The 12,292-nt window shown below is 32.8% G+C and overlaps 1 protein-coding gene across 2 annotated transcripts in view; it reads left to right on the plus strand.

Moving 5' to 3' along the window:
- Positions 1 to 12,292, plus strand: part of LRCH1 (leucine rich repeats and calponin homology domain containing 1) — a 213,985-nt gene that overhangs the window by 159,888 nt on the left and 41,805 nt on the right. For both annotated transcript variants that reach the window (XM_074304722.1, XM_074304723.1), the window contains exons 10-13: positions 3,506 to 3,573; positions 5,739 to 5,825; positions 7,612 to 7,701; positions 7,806 to 7,839. In XM_074304722.1, the coding sequence (XP_074160823.1) occupies positions 3,506 to 3,573; positions 5,739 to 5,825; positions 7,612 to 7,701; positions 7,806 to 7,839 (279 nt within the window). The remainder of the gene's footprint in view (positions 1 to 3,505; positions 3,574 to 5,738; positions 5,826 to 7,611; positions 7,702 to 7,805; positions 7,840 to 12,292) is intronic.

The raw sequence follows: 12,292 nt of genomic DNA on the forward strand, positions 1-12,292 counted from the left end.
CTTTTCTTTTAAATTTAAAGATAATACTTTTTTTTGTTTTATAAAATCCTTTTTTCTTTATATAATCAAACCAGATCACTTGATCTCCCTGGTAACTTCTGTTTATTTGTTTGCAAGATATGCCCCTCTTCCCCATAGATCAGACAAGGGGGTTATTCCTTTGAGGAATATATTTCATTAAAAATCTGAATTGGAAGCCATCTAATCCAATTTATGCCTGAACAAAAAAAAATACCATTTATATAATACCTTTCAAGTGGTCATACAATTAACAATGCTTGAAGACCTCTGGGGAAGAGAGAGCCTTTTATATCTTAAGCTCCCTCATACTATCTTTAGATAGCTCTAATTGTTGGGAAGTGTTTCCTTATGTCATCTTAAATCTGCTTCTACCCAGTGTTTCTTCTATTCTTGCTTTACACCCCAATTATATTTTTTTTCTTCTCTATGCTAAACATCTTCATTTCCTTGTTTTTCATGGTCTTGAAGTCCTTCATTATCCTGGTTGTCATCACCTGGATCTCTCTAATTTCTTCAAATGTGGTATCCAAAACTACACATAATTCTCTAAATACAGTCTGACCAGGGCAAAAGACAGTACTACTGTCCACTCTCTCATTATGGACACTATGCCTCTTCTAATGCTCTAGATTTGCTTCCTCCATTGACTGTTACCCAAATGTTCCACACACATTCCTAGCTCACATTCCTAAATTTCACGTGATCTCTTCCTGATGGAATGAATGTTTTCCAGGTATTATTCCTTTAATTTACTAAAAGCTGCTTTCTGTTCAGAGAGAGAATACTGTTTAATTCCTTCTTCCCTGAGGACTTCACAGGATTCTTCTCAGACTCTTCTGATTATTTTTCTTTTTTTGTTTTTATATTTAAGTCCTTTTATTTTTGTAAGATATACTTCATTTCATTCCTATACCAGGCATTAAATACATATACAAACTTTCAAAGAGTAAGACTTTTAAGGTCTCATTTAGTGAGTAAGATCAATGAAAAATTTTTCATAGAGCTATTTGCAATTAGATTGAATAGTAAATATTTATGATGGGGCTAATTTGATATGTAATTTTTGTCCCAAAAATAGTGATTAGAAGAGGTAGAAAATTCAACATGTGTATTTAAACATTTTCTACTCCAAACTAATTGGTGCTTGATTTACCAAGGATGATGCTTTCAGTTTTTATTCCACTGGCATTAGTATCACAAATATTATATTTGCAGTATATTTTGTGTTCTTGTGTCAGTTTTTTATAGTTTTTCTGTTTATTCTCTTGTCATCTTCCATCTCTTCTTGCTGCTGTAGCTCTTAATCCTTTAGGATATTTTATTCTCCTGCTAGGTAGGTTGAGGTGAAAAGAGTTAAATGTCTGATCTTCAGTTAATGGATTCTATGACATCTGTCAGCTATTCAGAGATTTTTTTCTGGTTTATTTCCTGATTTTCATCTGTGCCACTGATAGGAGAGGCTTTCCGCTATTTCTAAATGGCAGAAAGCACTAGTTTGCTGGTCTGTTTTTCTTCTTCCTTATGATAGAAAGTTTCTTAGTGAAAAGATTCTGGTCATTTAAATAGTGCTTTACAGTTGAGTGGTTCAAAAGAATTAGTAGTAGTATTCTGACTTTATATTATTGACTTACAGAAAATAAGTCTGTCTCCAAGATGTATGGAGCGGTCAGGTCACCCTGATTACATGAATTAGTTGTGAGTCTTAAGTAAGAGGGACACTAGTAAAAGTGATCATAATATGTTCAAATTCAAAGAAAATTAAGTAACAAAATCCAAGAATAAAATTTTAAGGATGATAACTTAGAACAAATTTCTTCTGATTTAGGGTTTTAAAAGAAAATAAATGTTAATACACAAAAGTCTAAAAAAAGCTAGTAACCAGTCACAAAATTGTGCTACGGACTCAGGAACAACTAATACATAGAAATTGATTTAAGTTAGCAAGTACTTATCAAGTATTTCCTATGACTAATGCCCTGTGCTTTGTTAAAAAGGGGGATAGAGGAATAAAACCAAATGGATTTCAAGGCAAACAGGAAAGCCATTTTGGCCCTGGTTTGGGGACATATACTTAACAATATTAAGAGTTTATGGTACACAGCTTTAACAAATAAAAACTGCCATATTGTTTACCCTTTTGGAAGCATTTGGGAAATTGTAAAGGACTTTATAATCATGAACTATTATTTGGAAAGAGCTGTAGACTTAAGAGTTACCCAGGGATTTATTTTTCAACCCATCAATTTCTGGCTTGTGATGGGGAAAGATCATTTGAACTTTCTGAGTTAATTTGCTCATCTGAAAAATAGAGATATTAATGTTCAGAGAGTTGTCCTGAGGAAAGTGCTTTGAAAACCACCATGTACTACATAAATGTAAATTATTACTAGTAATCTTGTTCATTTTTAAATGTGATCAAATAGTAGGGGGAAAATTATTCTTTTCTAGAATCATTTTGAAAGCATGTACCTTGGTAATCATAACAATATGTGACTTTGGAGAAAACCAGACAACCTTCCCCCCCCTTCCCTTTTTGTCTGGAAAGGATAAATGCTGTACACAAGTGACAATCATATAATCATTTGGGCCTGCAAATGAAAACAAGAAGGTAGCTTTCTATAGCTACTATAATTGAAAGCCAACACCAAGCACAGAACCCTCCTCCATTATTTTTGCCAGACATGCAGAATGCAATGTGGAAATTGGTAGTTTGTTTTTTTGAAAGTTCATTGAGTTTACCATGGGAGAAAACCAATGGAGTCTACTTTGTTCATTAAGTAAAAAGTTAAACAAAAAAAGGCTGAGTTCTTTTCCAGCTAGGGGCCAGCTTTGGGCAATCAGCCACCTTCCCAGGAAAAAGACTAGCACGCTTCTTACTGGTACATCTGGCAGAATTGACTGGTACTCTTGAGCCTAGTTAATGATGTGCCAAAACCAGGACACGGAAAGCAATCCTTTTGTCTTCTGTTCCTTCCTCACCAGGGGAAACATACACCCATTCAGGGGTGGCTTCCGTTCTAGCTGTCAATTGAGTTAAAGCAGCATTTCTCTGTGTCAAGAGATGAAAGTGGAAGGAAACACATGGTTTACCAAATGGAAGGACACATGTGAGACACACCTTTCCAAATTAACTAGCAAGGCATAATCTCTCTGGGGGAAGAGCTTTTGGGCACATTTAAAATATTAGATGGAATTTGTGGCGTTTTTCTATTGCTAAGTAAGTGTATTCTTTCCTCCCCCATCTAGCCATTCTTCTTGCCTCCCTCTGGTGGAAGTGAAGGGCCACCCTGGGATCTGGCAAGCCCATTAAAAGGATCTGATCACCATCGGGGGTATGGAGAGAATAGTGAGAGATAAAAGCCCTGATTTTTAACTACTGTAATTACTGACTTCAAGCTGATAGATGACGCCGTTTTGGCACAGGGTCTGGCTATTGAATAACAAAGCCCTGTTCTCAGAGGACCTGTATGTTGCTTGTTCACAGGGCAGAACGAGTGACTGTGATGAGTTATTACGGATAGAAGAGGACACACACTGGCAAACGGAAGGAATGTGAGTGCTGATTTATGTTAAGCAAAAGATACATCCATTTTCGTCCCTCTTTTTTCAGGTAGAATGGCAGCTAACATGTAATATTTTATCCAGTTTTCCTTTGGATGCTTCTTTTATTTGAATACATATACAATGACAAAAATGCAAAATATATCAATTCCCAATACTTGTTATCATAGTATTAAGCAGTTAAGAATAATGTGTTAGGTTACCCAACCACCTTCTTTCCCATACCTTCTATGATTATGTCAGATTCTACCACAAAATAATGGATTAAGTATGATTTCTAGATTTCCAGTTCCATGTTTCTTTATATTTTGTCATTCCCCTATGGCAACCCGTAAGTCTTGGCAAGAGCCCTTGACATGGGTTTTGTTTTATTTTGTTTTTGTAAAAATAGCAAACATATCTTCTATCCTGTTCTAAGTTTAACTGGAAGGACAGAGAAGATATTAACAGATCCCTTTTACCAGTAGATCTAAAAATGGAGTCTGAATTCACATGCATTTTTCCCTAAAATGGCCTATCTTTATATATGTTATGTTCTACATGACCACTTATCATATTTCCTCTTCTCCCAAAGGAAGGATTTCACAGTATGTTTCAGAAAATTATTCAAAAGTTCTTCTCCCTGTAGAGTGACATAAATTTCAGGGTAAAAGGAGATTTTCACTTTTATATCATTTATATCATTCATCTTTTGGTCAAGAGAGTAGAAGAGTTTTTTGGAGGTCACTAACACATGTGCTCAGCTTTTCAGTATTCATGTTTATATGAAATGGAAGATATTTACCTTGATTTTAAAATCCTAAGATATTAACACTGGGAGGAATAACAACAATATTAACTAATAATAAGTAAATTTTATGTAGCTCATTAAGGCTTACAAAGCATTTTACTAAAAATAACTCCCATTTTACAAAGGAGGAGAGTCAGACAGGTTAAGTGACTTGCACTGAATCACACAACTAATAACCATCTGAAGTTAGGTTTGAATTCAGAGCTTCCTGAATCTAGGTCCAGTGTGCAATATCTTGAGCCATTTACTTGTTTAAGACATTAGTTTTCCTGATAAAAAATAAATAAATAAATAAAAAACTGAGACCCAGAGGAATTTTGTAATCTGAGTTTACATAGTTAGCACGGATATGACTTGAATTCAGTTTTCCTAATTCACAGTCCAATATATATGACTTTTTAAAAAAATGGTATTATCATTTCTTCTTTAAAATGAGAATGGAATTTGGAATAAAAGTTAATTAACTAGAATTAGCTATCTTAGATCCGTAATATTTAGAGCTAAGTATATAATCCAGAGCCTTCAACATTCAACAGGCCTTTATTAACATTAATTGTTATATTATCACCTACTGTATACAAAGCCCTCAATGAATTTAGCTTCTGTCTAGTAGGGAAGATTAAAATACATACAGATATCTCTAAAATAGAATAAATATAGGTACAAAAAAACTGTATAATTGAATTACTGTGATGGTTTCAAAGAAAAGTCATTCCTTACTGGAAGCATGGGGAAAGTTTTCAGAAGAAAAGGTGGTGTTGAGTAGGGTATTAAAAGCCAGAAGCAATTTGGCATAGTGGATAGTGATGTGATCTACAGTCAGAATACTGTGGACAAATCCCTAAGACTATAAGTTGTATAGATGTCTACCTGTATTAGTAGAGGAAGTTTCCTCACCTAGAAATTAACTTTACTTAATGAAATGAAAGGTCTAATCCCTACTCTTATCCCTTGAAGGCCAGGTAGGATTTTGGCAGACAAAAGTTTTTTTTGTTTGTTGTTTTGTTTTTGTTTTTGTTTTTTTAATTAATTAATTAATTTTTACAAAAATTTTATGCGTAGGTAATTTTCCAGCATTGGCAATTGCCAAACCTTTTGTTTCAATTTTTCCCCTCCTTCCCCCAGATGGCAGGTTGACCAATACATGTTAAATATGTTAAAGTATAAGTTAAAATACAATATATGTATACATGTCCAAACAGTCTTTTTACTGTACAAAAAGAATCGTACTTTGAAACAGTGTACAATTATTGGCAGACAAAAATCAAGGCAATATATTCCATATAGAGATATGTCTTATTCCTAGATCTGTGGTGCAATAATAATGGTGACGGTGTTGTTGTTCTTTCTTGGCTTTTTGTGACAGGACAAATTTATCAGATAACCAAGATGTGGATATAGCAATGATAGATCAACTCAGAGAAGCAGTAGATTTGTTACAGGATCCCAACAGGTATTCTCACTTTATCTTGATTCTAAGGTTTCATGCACAAGTAATTGTTTTAATATTTTACATAAATTATTGATTTTTTTTGAGTTCTCAAAGCAAATGGTGACTCATTTTCCTAGGTGTTCCCTGAGAAAAGGTCACTGCTATGAAAATTTGAACATTTACAAATGATGCACTACTTACCTTTGTGAAGAACATAAAAAGAAATAATAAGCAAATTATTTTCTCCTAACTCATAGAAATCCTTTTCAGGATCTTCCCTCTTTCCATTCTCTTCTGGGCATTACTATCCCATTACCTTAATAAAGCATAACTCCAATAATTTGACTCCCTGGCTTGATTTGCTCACAAATTTGGTTTCTGATTTTTTTCAAACCACAAAAAAATATAGTATTTTGGTGTTAATGAAAGCTTTAAAATAAAATCTCCCTCCTTGAAGTATGCGTATATCAATAGAATCTCTGAGTTAAAGAATATGGATGTTTTAGTTATTTCATATTTCCAAAATGCTTTCTAGAATGATTATACCAACTCACAGCTCCAACAATCATGCATTATTTTTCCTTTCCTGTCTCTTTATAACTCCTCCAATATTGACTATTAAAGCTGGTACTTTTTAATATTAGTATTTTCTTTCTTGTATATTATAGAGCCAAATTTAAATATATATATATATATATATATATATATATATATATATATATATATATAGTTTTTAAATATTAATTTCTGATAGAATAGAAAATATCAGAGGTTTATATTCAAATATGTTTTAATACAAGAACATCAAGTTGAATTTATTTATCTTTTATATAATAGATTTAAATTTTTTGATATAATATGCATATTAATTTTTTAAAAATAAAATTATATATGGCATTTTATACTAAATTTCTGTTTTAAAAAATGGAGAGAAAATCTTGAAAAAATATTGTTGACACTTCTTACCATAAAGACCCAATACTTCCATGGTACTTGTGATCCTGTCAGTAAATGATATGCAAACAAGGTACAAGGTTGTATTTTAATGTGTGATCTTTATGATTTCATTAGAAAACTGCTACAGAAAAATAAGGAAGTTGTATTGCAGCAGCAGCATTGACTCTTTATGACCCCATTTAGGGTTTTCTTTAGCAAAAACACTGCAGTATTTTGCCATTTTCTTCTCCAGCTCATTTTACAGATGAGGAAACTGAAGCAAACAGGGTTAACTGATTTGCCCACGATCACACAGCTAGTGTCTTGAGGTTGGATTTGAATTCAGGGCTTCCTGGTGACAAGCCCAGCATTTCAGTGCACCACCTATCAGCAGCAGTATCCAGTAGTAAAATGCACATTAGAAGTTGGTGAAAAAATTTCTGACATGTAGGTTATAATTGTTTCAGCATATCTATTATTGCAAAGAGATTAATCTTTTCACATTATTAACAGTTTTAATTAAATATAAATGCCCTAAAAGTTCCTAACAATGGCTCTTTGGTTGCCAAGCTTTGTTCTAGAAGAGAGAATTTATTAAAATGACCTTGCATTGATTTTAACAAAATTTTCCTCTTTTTTAAAATAGAGCTTTAAGCTAATATTTCTTAAGGAAACCAAGTATTTGAACATTCATTTCTTTGTTTTTGATAATGAGTTTCAACTAAAATTTCTTAAGGAACCAAGTATTTGAATATTCATTTCCTTGATATTTGTATTCTTTAACGAAACAATAAAGCTTATTGAATTCAGTGAGTAAAAAAAGCTCAGTGAAATGACAGCACTGTTCCTTCTTTTGTTTCAAATTTTATAGATTAAGTACAGATATTACAGAGAGAAGTATCATGAACCTCTATCCCTTGGACTCAGCAACAGCCTTAGAATTACAGGATTCTACATTGAAGTATGTTTAATTTTTTTGTTAATCCATATTTTTATTTTTCAAACTGAAGATTTTATTCTTGACTTTTCAATGCTTTGTGTTTTTTTTTTCTCTTTTTCTCACAGTGGTCAAATACAGCCAGAATCATCTGATTCTCAGGTAAGCAAAACAAATTGTGTGTGTGTGTGTGTGTGTGTGTGTGTGTGTGTGTGTGTGTGTGAGAGAGAGAGAGAGAATTTTATTTTGAGAAATATTGACAACTGAAATATTAAGTGAATAAAACTTGAGACCTGACCTATTCTAGGTCAGCAAGTTAACATGCCCCACTTGCCACTAAAAATAAGATACCTATCTTCAAAGTGATCTGTTTGTCCAACATTTGAGCTAGGTGGAAAAGGAGTAATCACAAGCAAGATAGACAGAAAAGAGGATGTTGCAGAAAATGAGTTTTTTGGTTTTGTTTTTATCCAAGAGAAGCCAAGGCCACCCTGTGAAATAGAGAGGGGTTAGGATGAAAGAATGTTTAACATCAATATAAATCTCATCCAGCACTAAGATCGCCTGAGGCTAAAATCTTCATCCCAAATTACATATATTTGATCAGCAAAGAAAAACCCAGTAGCTCAATGATTACAGCTACTAGTTTGAACTGGTTACTTGAGAATTTAACAGAAAAACACCACCATATTAGATGCCTGACAAATGAGTAGCTAGCTTGAATAATGGACCCTCTCAACCTGTAATTTACTTGTTTTTATGCATTTTTTCCCTTGAGCCCCTCTCAGCCTTATGGTAAAACTGTTTTGCGCTTTAACTAGAGAAATTTAGGAGAAGTAACAAGGTTGTGACTTGAAGGAATCCCCTCCTAATCCATCTTTCCTTAGATTGTGATGGTAGTAGTAGCCAGTCCCTGCAGAGACTCTTACACAGAGTTGCCTGAGTCTATTGGTTTTACTCTGACATTTAAAAATACTCTTTTACTTTTTATCTTATATCATTTTTATATAGGCAGGGCAAATGACCACATATGTTTCAGCAGCTCTGAAATGCACCCATACTCCCTATTTTCTAGACCAAGACAGAGTAGTAACAACATCTTTGCCTCTCAAACTTGATGATGTATACATTTCCATTTAGAATTCTATTTTTTTAACTCTTTAGCTTTGCCCCTGGTTGCCCCTCCTAGAGATAATATTTAATTCCTATCAGTAACTGATATTATAAAGAGTTAGGAATGCATTCGGGCTGGCTACTGTGTGAGAGTTGAAGTTGTGCTACCTGGGTCAAATCCCACCTCACTAACTGGCTGATCAAAGACAAAATCACTTTATTGCTCAGTTGCTATTTCCTCATCTGTAAATTTAGGATAATACTTGTACCACGTATCTCAGAAGGTTGTTATGACGAAATTCCTTTGCAATCCTTCAAGCATTTTACAAATAAAAGTGATTATGGATAACTTAGATATTTTTTCTTCTAAAAGCAAATTTTTATAGAGTGAGATGCTTGATGAAAAGATACAGGTGTGTGGCCCAAGAGGGAAAAAGTCACCAAAAGGAAAAATTGGAGTAACAGAGATAGACTTTACCCATTTTTCTGTTCGGACCTAGAGCTATCCTTGTTACTATGGAACCTTGCTGTTTTCTTTATCTGATTCTTCTGAATATTCTCTCCTGAAGGCCTGCCTGGATTCTAGTACTATCATTTAGCAGTCTTATAACCTTGGAAAATTACTTAGCTTCTTAGTTACTGTTTCCTTATCTATAAAATGAAATAATTCCCACCCTGCCTCCTTTTAAAGGCCCAAATGATAGGGATGGATACATATGGACACATGAAATATCCAAGTGTTATTATAATGATTTAACTAGAGCTCTGTTTATTCCAGTGCCTATGAAATACCACTTCTTTGATTATAAAGTGTCTTGGTTGTCTGAAAAATAATGTTTCACATATATTTAAAGCTCTGTTTTACAATACTTCCCTATCTTGGGGATATAGTTTTCTCCTACTGAGAATGAATGAAATTTCTGAAATCATTTCTGGGTTATCCAATTGAAAACTAATTTCTTCTCACCACTTTCTTTTCTTTGTCTTTTCTCTTTATCTTGGACTTTGGTCTTCTTTCACATCAATACTAATGTGAAACTGTTTAATGTGATTGTGCATATATATATATATTTATATATATATATACACATACACATATACATATATATGAATTATATCAGATTAATAGCTGTTTTGGGAAGGAGCAAAAGGAGGTAGAGAGGAAAATGGAAATCCAAGTCTTATAAAAATAAATATCAAAAACTAGTAAATACATTTTTTTAAAAAGACAAATATATGTTAAATTTAGCATAATGGTAGCAATGATGCCTTGTTTGGGTTCTCCTCTAAACTTTTTCATGCTTTCTTCTGTGCATTTTAAAAATGTTTCACAGAAGATTGTTTTTCTTTTTGCTTTATTTCTCCTTTTCTTAAATTCCTAGAGTGCTCAAATCACATAATATAGCCCTTGCTTTGTGGCCTACAGGCTTCATCTCCCAAACCAGACAGCCAACTTCCTCTTCAAGGGCAGGGGGCCTGCCTTGCCTCATACTTCTTAAATCCCCCCTCCATTTGGCAGAGTAGGAGGCATTCATTAACTACTTGAACTCCAGACCAGGCTAAAGATATAATGTCCTAAATCTGAATGAGAGTAAAAAGAAACAAAAATAGAAAGGAGTCATAAAAATTAGCTATTGGTTCTCTGAACTCTAAGCACCAATTTTCCCTCCTTTTCCCCTTTTTATTTCCTTTAAATTGGGACATTTTTATTTTCCAGGCCCATCAGATACTTCTCTTCTATTCCAGAGGAATGTTTTATAGATAGGGGGTAGGGAACTGGATTAGAGCAAGGACATAAAATCTGGAGACAAATGAGAAAATCTCAGAATGAAGAAATGGAGGAACTAGAGCCAGGATGGGTTGGATCACACAGTATCTGGAAGGCTACATACTTCAGAGATGTTTAATTTGCATTTCCCCCATTCTTATCTTTTGACTATTTATTAATTGGAGAATGACTTGTATTCTTAATAAATTTGACTCTGTTCTCTGTGTATATTAGGCCCCTTTCCTTTGCATTTTTTTCATTACTTTTCTTGTTATTTTTGACCTGCTTTTTCGGATCATTTCATTAATTTTTTTCTAGCTTTATAAAATAATTTTTGGCAATTTATGAATGTGGTACTAAATAAATAAATAATTTAAGTAGGATTGTCATTTTATTGTATTAATTTGGTGTGCCTTTGAGCAATTGATATTTTTTTTAATTATTTAGATATGATTTTATTTGTGTAAAAAAGTGTTTTGTAATTATGTTCATTTATTTCCTGGATCTGTCTTGACAGGTAGACTCCTAAATTTATATGGTCTACATTTATTTTAAATGGAATTTCTCTTTCTTATATACATATACAGACACACACACACACACACTTTTATATATATTTTTTTTTCCTAAAGAAAAATCCAAATTGTACATTAATAGGAATTAAATCCATTATTATAAAATATTGTTTTTCTTTGGATATTAAAATCTTCATGTTTGTTAAGCTTATAATTTAAAAGAAAAGTAGAGATCAATATGAATTGGAGTTGTAATGGAAAGGAGAAATAGAAATTAAATTGGACTTTGAGGGATAGAAAAGAAAGGCATTTTTGGCAGAGCTTAAACAGAAATGCAGATACAAAAATTAATATGGAGTTTGTGGAGAGCAGAAAGGAAAACAGCAGGATCTGAAGCACAGTATTCTTAGGTAGAATATTGTGAAAAAAATGTGATTGGGTGAGGGAGGCCAGGATACCATTATGAAGTGACTGATTTGTAATCAGAACTATTGTGTTGTAGTAATTGAGTTATTTTGCCCAACTATTATGCCAATAAATTTGATAATCTAAATGAAATGGAATAATATCTACAAAAATATAGATTGCTTAGGTTTACAGAAGAGGAAATAAATTATTTAAATATTCCCATTTTAGTAAAAGAAATAGAACAAGCAGAATTATTGTGTTCCCTTATGATACTTGATCTTGACTGTGATCATATTACTTACTGATGTGGGATAACATTTCATTGTATTTGGAATTGAATATGCTCTGTTTCATACTTACTATATGATCTCACTGATCTAATCTCATGTATTACAGAATAAAAAATACAGAAAAGAAACTAAAGAAAGGAATTACTTAGAGGGTGGAACATATCTTGGGCCAAAAATATATGTCAGCAGTTTGAAAAATGACTGTTCTGTTATGAAGTAACAAGGCAGTGACAATTTATTTTCAAGATTAATTTTCTCCTAGAAATTTTATGTCTAAAACACTTTCAGATGGAAACCTTCATCAAATGATCAAAGAAAAATAGCTAGAACTCACAATGCTGAAATATTCTAATATTTGTGAGACTTTTTTAGAGATTATAGAATATTTTAAGAGCCTTGATTCTATCTTTTAATTGACAAATCTAATGTTCTTTTTCTCAATCTTCATCCTTCTTGATTTGTCTGAAACATTTGGCCCTTGTCAATCATCATTTTCTTCTTTGATATTCTCTTCTCTCTAG

This window comes from Sminthopsis crassicaudata, chromosome 3, assembly GCF_048593235.1.
Source record: "Sminthopsis crassicaudata isolate SCR6 chromosome 3, ASM4859323v1, whole genome shotgun sequence".
Taxonomy (NCBI): Eukaryota; Metazoa; Chordata; class Mammalia; order Dasyuromorphia; family Dasyuridae; genus Sminthopsis; species Sminthopsis crassicaudata.